The sequence below is a fragment of the Pelobates fuscus genome, chromosome 3 (assembly GCF_036172605.1).
Source record: "Pelobates fuscus isolate aPelFus1 chromosome 3, aPelFus1.pri, whole genome shotgun sequence".
NCBI lineage: Eukaryota > Metazoa > Chordata > Amphibia > Anura > Pelobatidae > Pelobates > Pelobates fuscus.
The window spans coordinates 237,120,667-237,143,282 of NC_086319.1; the positions used below are offsets into that span (position 1 = coordinate 237,120,667).

The 22,616-nt window shown below is 40.0% G+C and overlaps 1 protein-coding gene across 1 annotated transcript in view; it reads left to right on the forward strand.

The window, feature by feature from the left end:
- The window catches only part of USP6NL (USP6 N-terminal like), a 183,349-nt gene extending 171,060 nt beyond the window's left edge, over window positions 1-12,289 (forward strand). The window contains exon 14 of the mRNA XM_063448231.1: window positions 10,690-12,289. Coding sequence (XP_063304301.1) covers window positions 10,690-12,050 — 1,361 coding nt within the window. The 3' untranslated portion in view covers window positions 12,051-12,289. The remainder of the gene's footprint in view (window positions 1-10,689) is intronic.
- Window positions 12,290-22,616: the final 10,327 nt, after the last annotated feature.

Sequence of the window (22,616 nt, forward strand, 5' to 3'; positions counted from 1 at the left end):
CCACCTGTGCCCTTTGTGCCTGCCATGTTTAAAAGAGGAAGATGCAAATCTTCATATGAGAGTGTCTATTATATACTATATAATTGTAGGTGTCTTCACTAGTATATGTATAGATTAAATTTTAAAGCCCATTTTCTGTAACAATTGTATTTTGTGCACAGGGTGACCACAAGGTGGCACCAGATCACTGCTGAATACTAAATTGCAATTGAAGCCTGTCTTTGCCGATGCTTATCAGACTGGTTTCTTACTTGGTTATCCTAGTGAGAAAACAAAATAAAAATTTAGAAAACCTGTAAATTATGAATGCTCAATATTAGCACTATGAATTGTCATTAGGCTTTTATGCATATCTATTGTGTATATACGCACACGCTATATATGTCTAAAAAGGTGTGTGTGTGTGTGTGTAGATATACATACACACATTTACATATGTGTGCATACAATATATAGAGAGAGATAGGGCTCTGCACTTGCCATAGTGCTTGAACGTGTCACAGTAAATGAAGAAAAAAAATAGAGCACTCATCAGGCTTGTTTGCAAAAAGAATATTGCATTATTAAAACAGATTATAGCATAATGCGTGCAGATCAACGTTTCAGTCTGGTAGATGATTTTTCTCAAAATATATTAAATACTGTAATCTGCTTTAATATAGATCTCTCTGCGGACTGTTTTTGGATTTTTATAAAACTGTTTTATACTTCTACACAATATATTTATATTCTTAAATCTGACATAGAGACGGGGCTTAACATAAAAAACTCCTGTAGATCTACAAGACTGACATTATTAGCAAAGAGTGCATAAATTTAAATATCCACGACAGAGATGGATTGCATTAAAAGGCATTGTCTTATAAAAGAGCTTTAAAAAAAATATATAAATATATATATATATATATTTAAATGAACACTACAGCGTTAGGAATACAAATATGGGACTAGGGCCCCGGGGCGTTCCACACCGAATAAATGATTAACTATTTGCTTACCTTAATCCAGCGCCGGGCTTCCTCGGCACTGGTGACCTCTCCTCCTCCATCAACGTCTGCTTCAGAGTGGAGCCGAATGCGCATGTGTGGCCAGAGGCGCGTGCACATTCAAACCCGCCCATAGGAAAGCATTACTCAATGCTTTCCTATGGGAATCTTTTTTTGACGCTGAACTCCGTGAGGACGTGCTGCGCCAAATAAGTGTGATTAACTATGTGTAAATCGCGGAAGTGGCCTCTAGTGGCTGTCAGGGAGACAGCCACTAGACGCTGGATTTAACCCTGCAGTGTGAACACAGCAGTTTCTCTGAAACTTCTATGTTTTCAGCTGCAGGGTTAAAACTAGGAGGACCTGGCACCCAGACCACTTCATTGAGCTGAAGTGGTCTGGGTGCCTATAGTGGTTCTTTAACATTTATTTGCAAAATAAGTTGTAAACCTTGAAAATATATAAGTAAAGATATCTTAAAAAAAAAAAAAAAAGTGAAACTGGAAAGAAAAGCCTTTTTTCCACATGTAGTAAACAATAGATTATCTTCCCCATAAATATGTGAGCTATTATGTGTTCAGGTTCAGTATGTCTTGCTGTGGGAAGAGATTCATGCTTTCCATTAGTTAGCAGGGATGGAGACTTTATATTGTATTCTCCCATCATATTAACCCCTTAAGGACCGATTATGGTTCAGGACAGTCATCGGTAACATCCCCTTGAGGACCGGTGACGGTCCTGAACCGTCATCACAGAAAACGGGCAGCGGGAGCAATTAGAGATCGCTTCCGCCGTAATCCCACTGTTACTATCTACCAGGCATAGTAACAGCCAATTATGCTGTGTGAGCGACCCGCGATCGCCCAAAATAGGCTGCTGTCAAAGTGGGTGTTACACTCACTTTGACAGTGATCTCTGCCCTTCTCTTCTCTGGCATAGTGTTTTGTGAGGGAGAGAGACAGATCAGTGCGTGATAGTTTGTAGCCAGTTTGTTAAAGTGTTACTAGAAGTTCCAGAACCTGTGAAAAAGTAAAAAAAATAAAAATAAATCCCTTTTAACCCCTTCCCTGCCAAGTCCTGTTACAGCAGTGCATTTGTACTGTGTATTTTATGTTTTTTTGCCCTTAAGGTTTTTTGGTTTTTTTTGTCAAAAAGCTGTGTTTTAGTCTGGTTTTTTTTTTTTTTTTTTTTTTTTTTTTTATAAGCAGTCAGGTTTTTTCAGTCAGTCAGTTTCCTTTCCCCAAATCTCCATTAGATTATTTTTGCAGAAGTTAGTTTAGGGATTGCCGCTAAAGTACGTTTTACTCTGTTGTAGTAGTTTTTCTTTTTTTTTTTTTTTAGTCAGGAAACATGCTTGGCATCCCACAGATGTCCCTGAATGTAAAAAATTCTGGGCTCTTACAATGCTCATGGGCATAATAAAGCAGTAATCAATTTGCTCTTACTGGAGCACCAACCCAATCTGTTCTAGTCCAGTGTACTCCCAAACCATGTATAGAACAAGATATGAGTTGATTCTGAGATACTTACATTTTAATGCCTGTATCCTCTATCACCCCAGAGATCACCCCCATATGATAGGCTTCATAAAATATGCCCACTGGTAGACCATCTTCAGCACAAATTTTCAGAAGTTTATACTCCCCAACAAAATGTATCCATTGATGAATCCTTAATGAAATACAAAGGGAGATTAGGATTCATACAATACATCCTCTCAAAGCGCGCTAGGTATGGCGTAGAATTGTACAAACTGTGCGAGAGCGAAAGTGGCTATGCGTTTGCCTTTCGCGTATATGAGGGCAAAGATGGTCAACTGGACTCTCCTGGCTTTCCTGACTCTCTGGGGAGAAGTGGGAAAATTGTTTGGGACCTACTGATCCCCTTGTTAAATAAAGGTTACCACCTTTATGTGGACAATTTTTATAGCAGTGTCCGTTTGTTTAAAACTCTTTATGGTTTGCAGACACTGGCCTGCGGCACTGTGAGAAAAAATTCCAAAGATTTCCCCAGACCTCTCATAGAGGCCAAATTTAAAAAAAAAAAAAGGTGAATGTAAAGCTCTGCACAAAGCTGAAGTGCTTTCAATAAAATTTATGGACAGGAAGGATGTTTACATGCTAACCACCATCCATGACGTGACGTGGACTTCGGACATCACTGTCCGAAGGCAGAGTACAGACTTAACCTGTTTGCATCAGGGCTTATAACAGGCACATGGGGCGTGTAGATTTGGCTGATCATCTGATGCAGCCTATCTAATTTTAAGAAAACTTACCTGTCTTGAAGCGTGGGCCAGCTTCACAGCGCACTTCCTTTCAGTCCCACCGGAAACCGGAACCTGAAATTGAAGTTCCAGTACCGCGGTGCGCGCTGAGCACCGGCCCACGCTTCAAGACAGGTAAGTAAATATGGGATATCGGCGTATAACACGCACCCACGATTTTCCCCCTATTTTCAGGGAGAAAAAGTGCGTGTTATACGCCGATAAATACGGTATTTATGTTGCTTTATATCTGTTTATGCTTTACAGGCTACCTGTTGTGACAAATACATCTTTATTTTCAGTGATAGAGAATCAAATCTCATCTGTACGTTGTGCAAGCCTTCCCCCCTTTCTGTCATTCAATTCAGTCTGTGCCAGTCGGCACAGCGATAAGAAGTCTGTGCTCTGTTCTATCTATTATCAGATAATCCCTCTTCTGGTTGTCTCTCCTGCTTGCCGTGGGCCTAAGGGTAAGCGATGTCTGCAAGGGGAAGGAGAGAGAAGAGACCGGTGCTGTGCAACAACAGTATGGAGAAAGTCAGAATGATTTATTGTAGGAGCTTTGAACAGGCAATCTAAGACTGGAGAGAGCAGCTTTATTTACATACCACAAAGCTAACATAAAGTATTGGGGACTTTTAACCTGTTATGGAAAGCAAGTCTGTAGGGTATGCAGGAGAGGCGTGTCTTACAACAAGTGTAACACCCACTGAAATTATGACATACAGGAAGACACAGGGGAATGGCAATAAATTCAAAAACCCACTATTTTTTTCATACTACGTTTTACTTAGACAAGTGGTTCCCAAAAGGCGCCCTTAATATTTTAGTATTTTTCCAAAGCACCCCAAGTCAAAATGTCTAGGTTACGTATCTTTACAGCACTGCAGCATTTAGTGGCGCTATAGTGTAATGTATAGTGTTGGTGTTTAAAGGAGTGCTTGTATATAGTTAGTGTTTTAATACAGGGGTGTGTTTGTATGTAATATTTGCACTTGATTGCAGGGGTGTGTCTAAATGTAATGTTCACTTTTAAATGTGGATGTAGTGTGAAGTGTTTGAGTGTAGGGGTGTGTTTGTATATCTTTTTTTTTTTTTAGTTTGAATGCAGGGGTGTGTGTATGTAATATTTTAGTTAGATTCCAGGAGTGTGCTTGTATGTTGTGCTGGTGTTTGCTTGGATGTATGCACATACACTACCACATACAAACTTACACAGATATTCATGCATTAACACACAGATGGATATAGATACACCGACACATACACGCAAATTCATATAGACACCGACACATACACGCAAATTCATATAGACACCGACACATACACGCAAATTCATATAGACACCGACACATACACGCAAATTCATATAGACACCGACACATACACGCAAATTCATATAGACACCGACACATACACGCAAATTCATATAGACACCGACACATACACGCAAATTCATATAGACACCGACACATACACGCAAATTCATATAGACACCGACACATACACGCAAATTCATATAGACACCGACACATACACGCAAATTCATATAGACACCGACACATACACGCAAATTCATATAGACACCGACACATACACGCAAATTCATATAGACACCGACACATACACGCAAATTCATATAGACACCGACACATACACGCAAATTCATATAGACACCGACACATACACGCAAATTCATATAGACACCGACACATACACGCAAATTCATATAGACACCGACACATACACGCAAATTCATATAGACACCGACACATACACGCAAATTCATATAGACACCGACACATACACGCAAATTCATATAGACACCGACACATACACGCAAATTCATATAGACACCGACACATACACGCAAATTCATATAGACACCGACACATACACGCAAATTCATATAGACACCGACACATACACGCAAATTCATATAGACACCGACACATACACGCAAATTCATATAGACACCGACACATACACGCAAATTCATATAGACACCGACACATACACGCAAATTCATATAGACACCGACACATACACGCAAATTCATATAGACACCGACACATACACGCAAATTCATATAGACACCGACACATACACGCAAATTCATATAGACACCGACACATACACGCAAATTCATATAGACACCGACACATACACGCAAATTCATATAGACACCGACACATACACGCAAATTCATATAGACACCGACACATACACGCAAATTCATATAGACACCGACACATACACGCAAATTCATATAGACACAGACACATACACGCAAATTCATATAGACACAGACACATACACGCAAATTCATATAGACACAGACACATACACGCAAATTCATATAGACACAGACACATACACGCAAATTCATATAGACAGACACTGACATATACACACATGCACCCTGACACACACAAACATTGATACATGCCCACACCATGACATAGATACACCCACTCATATATATCTCTCAGAAGAAATAGTAAGTCTGGCACTCAATCCTCAAGTAGTGAACAAAAAAAAAACTTACACCAAGGTGCTGCTCTGTGCTGAGTATATGAAATATAACAAAGATTAGGGCACTCAATGGATTTTCAAATCAAAAAGGTGTATTTATAATGTTGCCAATATGGGTCTATTGGCAACACTCTGAATACACCTTTTTGATTTGGAAATCCATTGAATGCTCTCATCTGTGTGTGTGTGTATGTATGTATGTATGTATGTGATATATATATATATATATATATATATATATATATATATATATATATATATATATATATATATATACCGTATTTTTCGCTCCATAAGACGCACCTCACCATAAGACGCACCTAGTTTTTAGAGGAAGAAACCCAGAAAAAAAATATTCTGAACAAACTGTCCCATAGTGTTTCTTACTATGGGACAGTTTGTACAGAATATTTTTTTTCTCCCCTGTCCCATAGTGTCCCCCCCTCCCATAGTCTTCTCCTCTCTCCCATAGTCTTCACTCACCCCCTCCCCATAGTCTTCACCCACCCCCTCCCCATAGTCTTCACCCACCCCCTCCCCATAGACTTCATCCACCCCCTCCCCATAGACTTCATCTCCCCCCCCCTCCCCATAGACTTCATCTCCCCCCCCCTCCCCATAGACTTCATCTCCCCCCCCCTCCCCATAGACTTCATCTCCCCCCCCCTCCCCATAGACTTCATCTCCCCCCCCCTCCCCATAGACTTCATCTCTCCCCCCCCCCTCCCCATAGACTTCATCTCCCCCCCCTCCCCATAGACTTCATCTCCCCCCCCCTCCCCATAGACTTCATCCCCCCCCTCCCCATAGACTTCATCCCCCCCCTCCCCATAGACTTCATCCCCCCCCCCTCCCCATAGACTTCATCCCCCCCCCCCTCCCCATAGACTTCATCCCCCCCCCCTCCCCATATACTTCATCCCCCCCCCTCCCCATATTCTTCTCTCCCATGCTGCCCCCCTCCCCTTGTCCCATAATTACTTACCTGTCTTGTAGCATTGGCCGGCAGCACAGGGCGCACCGCGGTAGTGGAACTTGAATTTCATGTTCCGGTTTCCGGCGGGACTGAAAGGAAGTGCGCACTCAGCTTGTGCACACTTCCTTTCAGTCCCGCCGGAAACCGGAACATGAAATTCAAGTTCCACTACCGCGGTGCGCCCTGTGCTGCCGGCCAACGCTGCAAGACAGGTAAGTAAAGCTTCATATTCGCTCCATAAGACGCACAGACATTTCCCCTCACTTTTGAGGGGAAAAAAAGTGCGTCTTATGGAGCGAAAAATACGGTGTGTATATATATATATATATATATATATAATATAACACTCAGATGCTCATACTCACATACTGCTGGGAACTGCTGACTTAGACTGTCGCTTTCCATTATTTTTCTTTAGGCCTTTGCTGGTCTTTTCATATGCAAGTCTCTCCTTGCCATTTCTTCTTAGTTTCTATAATTTTTTTCACAGCCCTTTTTTTTTTTATTTTTTATTTTTTGTGTGTACTTCTTTTCATTTTTGGTTATTTGCTGTTTTACCAACAACGTTTGTTTTGAGTTAATTAGTTGTTATAATTAACTTTATCAGTTGTAGTAGTTTTACAATATAAATCACATTTTAAGGATGAACAGCACAGTAAAAATAGGATTTATTTTAGCATGGATAACTTTTTTGCACTTTAAATCTAAATATTGCATATAGAGATTTAAAATGTGTTTACATGCCTATGAGGGCCGTGTTAATCCGTTTTTTGTTAACCCTCTTTTTCTTTCATCTCCATACTAAAGGTGATTATAAATATTATCCAGCAACAGTTGAAGGGGCAAAGTTTATATGCTTGTGACATAAAACTTTATTTATAGTAGCTGGCTTGGTTAATAACACCTGATAGGCTTCTGCATCTGAGCTCAAATATAACATCGTTTAATGTCAGAAAAGGTCAGCTTGCGAGACAGTACCTCTACTACTTAAAAAAAGGAATTTAAGCCGCTTCTTGTAAAATCAATTTTCTACCTAGATTGCTTTCTTTTGGATCAGCAGCAAAAAACAAATGTGAGGATGGTTGAACTTAATGGACGCATGTCTCTTTTCAGCCTATGTAGCTATGTAACTAATATAATCACTGATCACTACTCTACATCTGGAATCTGGTTTTCTAGTCTGAAACTCATTGTGGCTGTGATAAAATTTAAATTTTTTTTTTTTTTTTTTTTTTTTTTTTACATTTATTTCTTTTTTTAAATCTAAAGAAAATAGCAAGGGTGGAAAGACTTTATTACCCCAAGTGATCACCATCCAGTTGTTCCTCTGCTCATATCAAAACCTATAAAGCATACCATAAAGAACGATAGAGGGAACTTACAAGGCAAAAGGATCCAATATTAAAATGCACTAAAGTCATCCAATGGGTGATATATGAATACTTAAGGTTACATGGCTCCCAAATTTTAGAAAAGTTAAAAGAATCACGATGAAAAGATGCTTCTGTAATAAATGTTAATAGTTAAAAAAAGGTATATAAAGAAACACAATGCAACAGTATTTGGTGCAACAATATGAAATCACTGGTCTTGTATTAATTTCATTAACCCCTTAAGGACGGCGGGTGTGCTATGCCGTCCTTGGGGACCAGGCTCTAAATGCTGGCGGGCGGCATAGCATGCCCACGCCGTCCTTCCCACTTGCCTGCGATCGCGATGGGAGGGACTTACCTGACATCCCAGGGAGTCCCCCTGCTGCCGAACCGGCCCTCCTGGGCCATGTGATCATGAGGACCTCACGATCACATAGACGGAATAGACATCCATAGCAGTGTCAGCAGGGGGAGTGCCTGTGATGACAGGTAGTCCCCCTGCTGCCTGAAATAAAGTTTTAAAACAGTGTAAAAAAAACCAATAAATACTTTGAATACTTTGAATATAAATATATATATATATATACACACACACTCACACACACACAAAACCGTAAAATGTATTACAAAGATTATATAATCCGTGAAAGTTTTGCATTTTTCACATACAAACGGCACTTACACTGACAATCTAATTCTTGTGATACGTTTTACGGTTTTTAAACCCTAATATTTGTGTTTAGCGAAGTCTCCTGAGTATAACAGTACCCCTCATGTACATGTTTTATGGTGTTTTCAAAAGTTAGTCAAATATAAGGCTTGTGTTTCAGTTTTTTCACATTGAAATTCGCCAGATTGGTTACGTTGCCTTTGAGACCGTATGGTAGCCCAGGTATGAGAATTACCCCCATGATGGCATAGCATTTGCATAAGAAGACAACCCAAGGTATTGCAAATGGGGTATGTCCAGTTTTTAGTAGCTACTTTGTCGCAAACACTGGCCAAAATTGGCGTTCAATTAGTTTTTTGCATTTTTCACACACAAATATTTACACTGGCCAATGTTTGTGACTAACTGGCTACTAAAAAAGACTGGATGCACCCCATTTGCAATAAAATGATATATAAAAGTGTGCGTGCACTTAATATGAAAGAAGTGAATTACGGCTGAACAGACATATGGTCAAATTCCAAGTTTTGTTTAAGTTTTATTTTGATCAAAATGTGTACATTTGGCTCAGTCCTTAAGGGGTTAAGAGCACACCAGACATGCTGACACACTTCCTGTGAATATTAAGTGTGTGTATACATATCTGTAGGCTACATTGTGGTGAACAGTGTATTTTGAGGGGACGCAGAAGCCTTTAAATGTGTCAACTTATGTGATAAGCTCCAGGTCTTGAACGTTTTCTTTTTCTTATTAACAAAATTTTAAAATAGGCTTTTGAGTGTTGCCCTCTTCTTAAACTTATGACTCTTAAAAATGGAAACCTATGTTGTGATAAAATGCCATCTCAGAAGTTCTATAGACATCCATTAAACTTCTGTAAACCTCTTGGTTGATCACTGTTAATGTATTACATAGTTATCGTTCTGTCTAATCTAACCGGTCTTTCTATTCCATGAGTTTAATCAGCGATGTATGTCTAAAATTGTGTACTAAGCTTATTTTAGTACGGTTTCCATGGCTGTAGCAGGTATATCCTATATATTGGGGTACAAGCAACATTTCTCAATACATTGTTCATTATAGTGACAGTCATTTCAGCACAGTGGTGACCTTTTGAAAAATTAATTTTAGTTTATCCTATATTGCAATTGAAGAATTGGGTAGCTGAGCTAATTTTACAAATGAAAAGGGTTACTCAGCTAATGCTATTCACATAATTTGTGCCACTGTCAAAGTTGTACAAACCTTTTTGCTTTAGAGCCAGAGGTATTCTACAGCTGTCTGGGAGTGGCTGAGAATTGTAGGACATTTTCACATTGAAACCAGAAGGATGCATTTGAACGCAGTGTTCTAGACAATGGTGGCTGGTGATTTGCCTCTTTAGATGCAATTTCTAACTTTAAATAGATTGCAGTAGTTATAAATCACGGATATAAAAAACTCTGTCAAAATAACCACTTGATATTAAAAATTGCTCTCTTAAAAGCATTTGCCTGCTGTTACCAAATGATGCTGTTCACAAGTACTGTAGATTAAAAAATCACAGAACAGATTGTAACTTTTTGAGAGCTATAGGCAGAATATTGAACATGGCAACACAGAGAAAATACACACAGTTTCTATTATTATCACGTTTAATAAGATTGTTAAAGGTCATTCATTTTGCTGATTGAATGTTACATCTACGTGTTGGCAAACTCTATGTATCCAGAAAACCCATTTGTCTATTATGTATGGCCAAGCTTCGAAGTCACTTATTTACATGACTTTGTAATGCAATAAATTAATTAATTTTTTGTTTAAATGTTTAATGTTTTGTGGTATATACATTTTGTGAAATAACTTGTGTGTACATAATCTCTCTTATATTGTTAATACCTTAGGTAAGGATGAAGAGTTTCCAAAGAAACCACTTGGCCAAATTCCTCCTGACCCTCCTCCGTTGCATTTGAACCACATTATGAATGGACAAAAGAACACAAACAAACCTCTTCCTCAATTTAAATCTGAAAATGTACCTTCTCCTACTAAAGTACAATACGGGTCCCCAAACAATGAACAGGGAAGAAAGAACTCCATAGAAAAGCCCTACAAGCCAAGTAAGAGAAACCCTGGAGATTACCGCACAGAGCAGATTAAAGGAGATGTGCAACATCGCAAATATACTTCATCTGCTATAGCATCTCAAGAAAATGTGAAATTACATGACCATGCAACAGCTAACCAGAACTCAAACGCAACATCCAATCCATTAAAGGGAATCACTCCGAAGTGGAATCTGCCATCTGAATCAAAAAACAAAGATCTAATCATTAAACATAATGATGGACGCATGAAAACACCAGATTATAATTTAAGTCAATTGGAATCTCAGGCTGTAATTATGAAAAAAAGTAGGGTGGTTGATGTAGATGGTAAAAGAGGGTCCAATGCATCACAGTATGACAATGTATCTGGAGGTGAACATGAGAATGGAAATCATATTCCAGACAGGTATCGGTCAGATTCAACTTCTGAAAGAAACATGTTGTACTCCACTAGTACCAATTCATGGCATCATTCACAAAATTCGAGCCCGCCAAGAGGTGGAGCTAATTCAGGAAATAGTATGCAACCACGTTCTCCAGCACCATTTCTAGGTACCGATGATGGATATAACAAGAAACAGCCACCACCTTCCTATAGTAATCCACCTACCTACCACAAAAACTCAGTGCATTCCACAGGTAGACTTAACAGTGAAAATCCTTCATCTGCAAGTTGGGTAAGCCCAACAAGTGGATCATATGACAGTAAATTTGATTTTTCTCTGGACAAATTACCTATAAATTCAAATACTAGACAATATCCTGTTACTTCTCCTTCTACAAGAATAGAAGTGTTACCTGCTGTTGAAAGTGGGACAGTACGTTTAGGAAATTTTAGTCCGAGAGGGAAAAAGTACATAATTCCACCTGTGGATTATCATACCGAACACAGTAACTTTCCTGATGCAGCATTAGGAATGTATGGACAACCATTAAACAATGAGGAGTCTAGAAGCTATTTGCCCAGTTACCAAAACATGTCTCCAGCTGTTCAGCAGAATCAGGCCTATAATTTCTCGTCCATTCAAGTTAACAGTCCTGTTCAATACAGAACTTCTCCACAATCACAATATCTTTATTCGAACACTGGAGTTAGCGGTCAGCAGTTGCGAAATCCTCGTGATGGTCTTATAATTCATGAGTCTGTAATGCTGTGAAAATGTCTTTATTGTATGTTCTTAGTGGTTTCAATCACTAAACGGGTTGCTTTGTTCTAATGGCAATAGGGATGCACTGAAAAAAATTCAGGATGCCCTTTATTAATATTAGAATTTTTAATGAATTTAATCTAATATGAAAAACTCCCCTTCTCCCTTCTATTTAAGTGGTCCCTCCCGCTTAATGTTTCTCTCCCCTCCCTCTTTTTTTAGTGTTCTTTCCTCCCTCCTCCCCAGTCCCATAGTGTCCCCCCTCCCCTGTCCCTACTTGTTCTTTTCTCCCCTGACCCAGTGTTCTTTCCCCCCATCCCCTGTCACATAGTGTTTTCCCCTCCCCCTGTCCCATTATGTTTTCCCCTCCCCCTGTCCCATTGTGTTTCCCCCTCCCCCTGTCCCATTGTGTTTTCCCCTCCCCCTGTCCCATTATGTTTTCCCCTCCCCCTGTCCCATTATGTTTTCCCCTCCCCCTGTCCCATTGTGTTTTCCCCTCCCCCTGTCCCATTGTGTTTTCCCCTCCCCCTGTCCCATTGTGTTTTCCCCTCCCCCTGTCCCATTGTGTTTTCCCCTCCCCCTTTCCCATTGTGTTCTCCCCCCTCTCCCCCTGTCCCATACTGTTCTCACCCCCATCCCAAGTGCAGTATTGTTGACTTTTCATGTTATCATTACTATCTTTCATTGTGATATATATTATCACCTGAATTGCTAATGCAAGCATGTCTGTTAAACTATGCACTACAAAAAATATATATATATATTTATATTTTAAATTTCGGCAAATTTGACCTGTTTTTGTCCGAAACAGGATAGGCCCATTTTCGACAAAATTTCGGTGCATCCCTAAATGGCAACATTTCAAACAATACACTTCCTTTTAAACATTTTGTTTCTGGAAGGATTGGAACATATATGTATAACACAAATCTAGAATCTTTAGCATTCCTTTAAGAGATGTAGGATATGTTAACACAAAATAGTGCATGTCCAAACTCACCAGAGTTGTTAGATTATTTCAGAACTACTAACATTGAAGTATCTTCCCCCTTTACCCCTTTATACTCCGATATTATTGGGGTGAATGGTATGTGTCGAGCTAAGCACAAGCAGGTTGTGTGCATGTGCACCACATGTAGCACATTGTAGCATAATGTGTTGGTCAATAAATTTGAAGTGTTTTAAGTTTTTTTACTTAATCTTATTTATGATAAAGAAAGGGAAATAATAATTTACATCTGTTTTCCTTGCCACATTTGCAAACTAGGTATGTTTCCATAAATTTGAAACTGCTTAAGGAATGTCCTGATGATTTGCCCTGAGATGTATGTGTAATAATTTTGCATGTCATGTGGCTAATTTTATAATGCATCCTTTCTCATATATTAGACCAATAACTGTGCTCTACGTTATAGGTTGGCAGTATGCTGACCATATTATTAAAGGACACCTTGTGGCTTTTATTTTTTAATTTTCTAATTCTGACTGACTTCTCAACTCTGCATCTTACAAGAAAGGCTTTTCTTTTGCATCTTTTGTAATTCCCGAGCTTCTTTGAATGAAAAGACCCTCAGTTGTACCAGATGTGGGGTTGTGAATGCATTTTGTTCCTTTAAGATAACTCAATTGTGTTGTACATGAAAGTAGTCTGTAGTTGTATGTGCAGATGGGATAGATAGATCACAAGGCTTGTTTGAAGTAACTTTCTGTACTGAAGCTCACAGAGCCCTTTGACGTTAGTACTGCTTTTAGTAAACTTTGGACGGTGCTAGAAAGTTTATTCAATAGAACTTATAGATTCTCCCCACGTTATATTAAATATAATGGCCTGTCTTCCAACAGACTTGGAATACTCACACTGTAAAATACTTTATTGTATCCATTTGGCAACATATACTTCTGCAATTGATTTTGAAAGTGCTGTACCCAGCTGTGAGCTGTCGGCGTTGAGTGCATCCCATGCAAAAATGAAAGTTAATGCAATAATGTAGAGTGTCGAAGCTGGTATCTACAGTAAACCAAGCCAAGCTCTGCCTTAGATTAGCCGGGTTCCCCATAATGCTTTAACACATAGTAGGCCTTTGAGACTTAAAGGCTTTAATATTAAGCTTTAATAGCTGGTTTGTTTGTTTTTTATGTGCCTCCCTACTGAAGAGGTTATTGTAACTTTTACAAATGTTGTATATGTACCCTAAATATTTATTTATTAGACCTTTTTTTTCTTATCTTAGCAAGGTATTAACCAGTGAATCGGTTCTCTAGCAGCAGAGTTAAGGCACATATAATCAGACTTTATAAAAAAAATGATGGGCATTCTTATGTCCATTTTTTTTTTTTACCTGAATTTCCCTTTCTAGTGCCTTTTATAGGTCATATTCACCTAATCAGTTTATGATGTCTGACACTGTCACTGTTATCTTATTTTTCAGGATTTTTTAATTTGAATATGGTGCAATTTTTCTTTTGATAGATTAGCATTGTTTACTTGTTTATGAAATTAAACTCAAACATGCTTTTCAGTAATATTTCCTATAGTTAATATTTTTTTTATCTCTTCTAACCCTCTCCCCTCTTGTAAAATGAATTACACTTTCCAATTGCTCAGTGAATGATAAATATTGCACTTGAAATAGTTGTTCTAATGCTTACCCCTTTTCTTATTTCATGCATTTGTTTAAAAAATATTTTTCACCTCTTTCAGCGTTCATGCACTATGTGCCATGCGTGGATCGTAATGTGCCTTGGCTTCTAATGGCTTAATGTCTGCTGTTTTTATCATTACACCATCACACTTTTTTAGAACCAGTGTATTGTGTGCTGAAATGACACTAATGGTTAAGAGAAGGCAAATCAATTTGAATTGTCTGCTTTATTTCCAAGTACAGTTTGAGTGGGTTTTAGCTAGTTGTGATTGACACCTTTTCCCCCTTTTTCTTTCTTTTCTTTAACTGTTCTATAAGAAGAGTATAATTTTAGTCATTTCAGCTTTCGCAGAGACATTGCAAACCAAAGTAGGAATATTCCATAACATTTTTTTTAATACTTTTTTTTTCCTTTTTCAAGAACACAGTTCCTTAATGATTTAAATGCAGTTTTTTTTTCTTTTTCCTGGTTGTATTAAGTTAGTATTAGTATGAAATGTGGAGTTCATTTTTATTTTTAACCTATTAAGGTACAGAAGTAACATTTGTAAAGGCAAATCTTAGCTGGTTTTGCAGTTGAATACTAAAATGTGATTTATTTATATGGTAATTTTTAATTGTAATCAGCCTGATAATATTCAACTGTGCAGAATACGGCATGTTAACAATTGCTAAACACTACACTGAAACAAATGACCTAATTCTATTTGTAATGATTAATGGTTTCCTGTATTATTGATTCTTCCCAGCAGTTTAGTATGATATGCATATTATGTACATAAAATTTAGCTATGTAATAATCCTTTTGTCTTCATTATAGTTCTAAGACTCCTAATTAATATGTACAATATTCAATTTGTTGAGTGGCTAATGCTGTTCTTAAATGTATCCACAAATGATAAATATTGTAGATTTAATGTATAAAATATATACATGCTATTTTCATATGTCATCTGCTACAGTTTTTTTTTTAACTGTTCTTTTTACTGTGACTTTTTAAATATGTTAAAAATTAACATTATTAAGAAAAATAGACTTGTGTTTTTCTTTGGATCACTGGAAATAAATATTTCTGTTTACATTGGATATTTACTCAAATATATTTCTTAGATCTTGCTATAAGAACAAAGAGAGAAAACATAATGTATAAATCAAGTTTTTTATGGTGTCCATTTCAAGGTATACCCACGTGATCTAATGTAGAGAATACAAACTAGCTGCATTTGATTTTTATCTATCTGACTTGTAAAACACTTTAACATACTGTGTATTCTAAATTATATTTTCCTTGTTACCAGGTAACGTTTTTCCCCTTTTAGTCCGATAACATTGACAAAGAAAATACTTAATCGCTTATGACAAAACGTAAACAGTGTTACTGGTTTGTGAGTAGTGCTATGTGGACAGCCAAATGTAAAATAAAAAATGTGTGTGGTATAGAAAAGGGTATTTGGTTAATATTTATACATCTTCTCACATACTTTTAGTCTATACTCCTAGAGATTTTGTTTTTACCCTTTTCACTACAAAATAGTATTTTTATTTTTTTTGTAAACTAATTCAAAATAAAGTTTATTACTTAGAAAGTTTACATACCCTTTTCTTTGATCCATATTTATATTTCAAACTGTAGAGAAATTGAAAATTATGCTAACTTTAGTGTACCAATAATCTTAATTTTAGTAATGACAGCAGGCAAAAATGTTGCATTAGCTTTCGTTACTCACTCCATAGCAGCAAAGAAACATAGAAAAACCACAGAGAACCAATCATTAACAAGTAAAGGTTATTATAAGAGGTATATAGAACCAAAGACATCACAAGTCCATCACCAGTAACATAACCAAGAACAACCAGCATCTTGGAACACAAGCCCAACCAAAACAATTCCAGAAAGAACATAAGTAAATAAAGTTGAAAAGAGCATGTGAATAGGTTTAGCCATATGGAAAGTCACACATGAATCAAAGCAAACAAGCAGAAACATAGAAAATCAAATGCAACATTAAGCAAGGCAAACCATATAGAACAGTGAAACAAACAGAATAAATGAAACTTATATAAAAAAAAAAAAAAAAATACGTTGAGAAAAACCAAACCAACAACAGACCACGAAATACAAGGGGAAAAAAATATTTACCTCCTGTCATTAGTAAAATTAAGATTATTAGTACACTAAAGCTAGCATAAGCTTCAATTTTACTACATGACAGGAGGCTTCATATTTTGCAATTTAAACACTGCGAAAGAAGAGAGAATATGGCATTCGAAGACAGACGTAAATGGAAGGTCCGAAAGCGTAGTTTTGCATGTAAAATATCGGACAGCGAGGCATCCTCTTAAAAAACAAACGCCTTCCAGGGCCCAGGAATCCCATAGGAGATCCCTAGCCACCTGTGATAATTCAGTCATGCCCGGGACCCTGATAGATTCCAAGCCATGGAGAGTCTTTCATCCAGGAGCATCGGCTTTGGGGTCCCTGGGGAGCTTTGGATTGCATGGCAGTAGGAGAAGATTAGCAAGAAACAGCTAGGAGTTCTTGGAACCAAGGCTGCTCTGCTTAAACGGAACAAGCAGTATTATCATCCATTGTAATCAAATCTGGTGGAGGACACTTGCAATCATCTAGAAGGGGTGGAAAGGGTAAGCTCCTTGGACTGGTCAGTTCTGTAGGAATCCATCCACAGCTGTGCTCTGAGTCTGGCAGCCAACAGTAGAAGTCCAGGAATTGTTGCGGGAGGCAAACAAGTGACCACTCCAGGTGTGAAATGGCATTCTCTTATCCTCCCTTACAGTAAGCATATTTGAAGGATACACTGCATTCTAGCAGTCTAGGTTCTTAAAAAGATGTCATTACTTCAGGGGAAATTACTTTTTCCTTGTTCCATAACCCTAGGAAATGTGTAAACTATACCAAAACAAACAAAAGTGAGGTATGTTCTTGTATAATACATATTCAATATATCCAGTTCTTGGAGTAAACATGAAAAACAGAAGAAGGAAAAATAAATATATATATATGAGTAATTTATGTACAATAAGTGTAATAATCCTAAGAAAGGAGCTTTATAAATTTGTAGCAAGGAATTTAAATAAAACACAAGCAAACTAGAAATGCTGAAAATAATGGTCACAATTTCAGAGGAAATGTAAATAAAGTTATTATATATTCTTCTTTGGCTGGTAGTACCAACTACTTACTAGACTATGAGCCTTAATGTAGCTCAAACAGACAGAGCTACCCTTAGAAGTAAGACAACTTTTGGATGAAATGAGCTCAATTTATAGGACAGTCCTCAAATGGGAAAGGCAACAGGATATGGAAGAAGGCAAGTATTCTCTCTGCAGTGTTTTGTTACACAGCCCAGCTTTGTGGCAAATATTTCTTCCGCCTCTACCAGTCATGTGACTGAAGCTTGAGACATGTTTTGCACTAACTGTGCTTCCTTCAGTCAGGGCCAGCGCGTCCGTAAGGCAGTGCAAGCGGCCGCCTTAGGGCGCACTGGCCCAGTGAGCGGTAGATTGGAGTTACTGGCAGTAGGTGGGCGCACAGTGATAGACTGAAGCTTCTGTATGCTATGGGACAGAGGTGGGGGGTGGGGACACTAAGGTACAGGTGAGGGGGAGGATAATGAACAATGAGGTAGTGGGGGGACCACTAAAAGAGAAGGGAGAGGAACACTTGGATGGGGGGCACTAAGAGACAGGTAAGGGGGAAGGAAGACTACTGAAGCTCCTGTACCGCGGTCCACTCGGCCACGCTACAATAAAGGTAGGAGACACACCGGGGCACTAAGGGGAGAAAAGAACACTATGGGACGGGGAGGGGGGGGGGAAAGAACCCTGGGGGGGGGGGACGACTAAGGTACAGGGGAGAGGAAGAATATTGAACACTGGGGTAGTGGGGGGGACTTTAAGGGGAATGGAGGGCACTATGAGACAGGTAAGGGGGAGGCGAGAATAACACTAAGGGGCAGGGGGGGGGAGGAGAGAGGAACACTAAGGGACATGGTGGGGAGAGTGGCACGGCACACAGGGGGACCTGAGTGGGGAGAAAGACACAAAGGAGCTGGTAAGAGTAAAATACGTAAAGGGTCTGGGAGAGGAGACACAGAGGCTGGGGGGAGTAAGAAATGCAAAGGGGGGTAGTAAGAGATACATGAGGGAGGTGTAAGGCACTAAAGGGGGTCAGACATTTAAAAAAGGGGATAAGAAACGGTGGGTTAAGAGGCACACAGGTGAAGATGCGTACCCAAAAATCCTTGCAGCGGCCCTGCCTTCAGTTGAGATGAGTCCTTTCTTCCATTCAATCCCCTATTATATCCCCCAGTCCAACATCTGGTTAGTTAGCCTACAACAATATGAATTTGCATATTTGTTAATCAGGTAAGTACTCTGCGTATCTGCTGCATAATTCAATGGTAAAGCCTTCTCCTTACGGGCTTAGTGATCTCATTCTTTAAAGGTAAAATCTATGTATTGACTTTTACATACACACACCTTCTAGGCTCGCTGTAAGTATGATCATAAACCAGCTCTGCACAGATTTCAGGCATAGACTGCTAAACTGCGGTTAAACTAAAGGTACATTTGTCATTTATGAGCAGAACAACCTTTTATACCTAAAGTTATATAGTACATTTTGTCAGGGTAAAATACACCATAAAAATACAATGAAATTTACAAATATTATGCTAAAACAACACAGATATAAATCAAGAGATGTTTATAAAAAATGTCAATCCTTTCCAGTCGTGCAATAGATACAGATATTGGGTCTCTAAAATAAACTATTGCAATGCAAGGAAAAAAAAAAGAGGGGGACATTTAAATGACATGAAGTTTGGTATCACTACAATGGTCTTTAAATGACTAACTCACCTGTCAAAAGTCAATAAAGGTGCAAGTCGGACGCCAACCATTAACCTTCTCTTAACGAAAAAGGCAAAATCTGTAATAGGATAGAAATGGTTGTTCTGGTCACTAGATATGAGTAGTGGAATGCAAAGATAATGTTGGAACCCTTAAAGGATACACAATCAACTGTTCAATTAATGACGCACATACTGGAAGTGATGTAACATTCCAGATACTGAATACAAGGCTTGTAATGCACAAGGAAGGCCTGAGATGAAGTGTGCCCCCAGAAGCAGTAAGGGAAACTCTAGTGGCCGAAAGTACTTGGACACTAATAAGAAGGGGTATGTATAGGAGGAGATGGTAAGTGGATTCATTCATAGCACCAGCCTGAAGAAGCCTAAGCAGCGAAATGTGTTTCTGGAATATAGTCCTTTTTAATTATTTCATCTTTATATGTTTGAAATAAAGTGTATATTTTTTGCCACCTGGTCATCCTCTTCCTGTAAAACGTGAAGAAGTGGTAAGGAACGTATTCATACAAAGTTTTACTACAGACCCATTGGATAGGCTCTATTCTTGTGAGTATATTACTACTTTGACATATTTTTCTGTTTATAAAATATTGCACCATATACATTTTTCTTGTGACACTACAATATAGGACCATCTGAACAGGCAAAAACATTTTTCTTCTATACCTATCAGAGGGAGGTGGTTGCCTAAACTGACAAAGAAGCCTTTATAGCCAGAGCTTGCGTATATAGCTCTGAAACGTGTGTACTATTTCTAACATATTGCACTAGATAAGTTCCCACTACTCCCGACTGCAATTACTATATTATTCATCAGCACTAGACCTAATGTATAAAAAAAAATATATATAATTATATAAATATATATAAAATATATCAAAATAATTACCTGCATATTTAGTTACAGGTATTTATGGTGGTAATTATTGAGTCAAACATGGACTTAGTCATGAAAGAAGGAAAGTACATCCTCTTTGAATTCTATGGTTTTACATATAGGGACATACCGTATATACTCGAGTATAAGCCGAGTTTTTCAGCCCATTTTTTGGGCTGAAAAACCCCAACTCGGCTTATACTCGAGTCAAGGTCTGTATTATGGCAATTTACATTGCCATAATACAGACTGAGGGAGAGGGGGGCTGGCAGAGCTGTAACTTACCTGTTCTGCAGCTCCTGTCAGCTCTCTCCTCCTCTGCGCCGTCCGGTCAGCACCTCGGTCAGCTCCCAGTGTAAATCTCGCGAGAGCCGCGGCTCTCGCGAGACTTACAGTGTGAGCTGATAGAAGGAGCTGCACGGACGGCGCAGAGGAGGAGAGAGCTGACAGGAGCTGCAGAACAGGTAAGTTACAGCTCTGCCAGCCCCCCCTCTCCCCCCACTGAACTGCCAATGCCACTGGACCACCAGGGAAGGAGAGCCCCCCTCCTTGCCATATATCAAGCAGGGGGGGGGACGAAAAATAAAATATATAAATAAAATAAGAAGAAATAATAAAAAAATAATAAGAATAAAAAAAAAATTAATAACAAAAAAAAGGGGTATAAGGACCACTATGGGAGGGGGGTATAAGGACCACTATGGGAGGGAGGGGGGGGTATAAGGACCGCTATGGGAGGGAGGGGGGGTATAAGGACCGCTATGGGAGGGAGGGGGGGGTATAAGGACCACTATGGGAGGGAGGGGGGTATAAGGACTGCTATGGGAGGGAGGGGGGTATAAGGACCACTATGGGAGGGAGGGGGGTATAAGGACTGCTATGGGAGGGAGGGGGGTATAAGGACCACTATGGGAGGGAGGGGGGGGATAAGGACCGCTATGGGAGGGAGGGGGGGGGTATAATGACCACTATGGGAGGGAGGGGGGGGATAAGGACCACTATGGGAGGGAGGGGGGGATAAGGACCACTATGGGAGGGAGGGGGGGGATAAGGACCACTATGGGAGGGAGGGGGGTATAAGGACCACTATGGGAGGGAGGGGGGTATAAGGACCACTATGGGAGGGGGTGGGATAAGGACCACTATGGGAGGGAGGGGGTGGGATAAGGACCACTATGGGAGGGAGGGGGGGTATAAGGACCACTATGGGAGGGAGGGGGGTTATAAGGACCACTATGGGAGGGAGGGAGGGGGGGTATAAGGACCACTATGGGAGGGAGGGGGGGTATAAGGACCACTATGGGAGGGAGGGGGGGTATAAGGACCACTATGGGAGGGAGGGGGGTATAAGGACCGCTATGGGAGGGAGAGGGGGGATAAGGACCACTATGGGAGGGAGGGGGGTATAAGGACCACTATGGGAGGGAGGGGGGGTATAAGGACCACTATGGAAGGGGGTGGGATAAGGACCACTATGGGAGGGAGGGGGGTATAAGGACCACTATGGGAGGGAGGGGGGGGGTATAAGGACCACTATGGGAGGGAGGGGGGGGGTATAAGGACCACTATGGGAGGGAGGGGGGGGTATAAGGACCACTATGGGAGGGAGGGGGGTATAAGGACCACTATGGGAGGGAGGGGGGGGTATAAGGACCACTATGGGAGGGAGGGGGGTATAAGGACCGCTATGGGAGGGAGGGGGGGGATAAGGACCACTATGGGAGGGAGGGGGGGGATAAGGACCACTATGGGAGGGAGGGGGGGATAAGGACCACTATGGGAGGGAGGGGGGTATAAGGACCACTATGGGAGGGAGGGGGGGTATAAGGACCACTATGGGAGGGAGGGGGGTATAAGGACCACTATGGGAGGGAGGGGGTGGGATAAGGACCACTATGGGAGGGAGGGGGGGTATAAGGACCACTATGGGAGGGAGGGGGGGTATATGGACCACTATGGGAGGGATGGGGGGATAAGGAACACTATGGGAGGGAGAAGGGGGATAAGGACCACTATGAGAGGGAGGGGGTGGTATAAGGACCACTAGGGGAGGGGAGGGTAAGGACCACTAGGGGAGGGGTGAAGGAACACAGGGGTGGGGAGGTAAGGACCACTGAGGGAGGAGGAGGGGAAGTCAGGACAAATGGGGGGGGGAGTGGGTGGC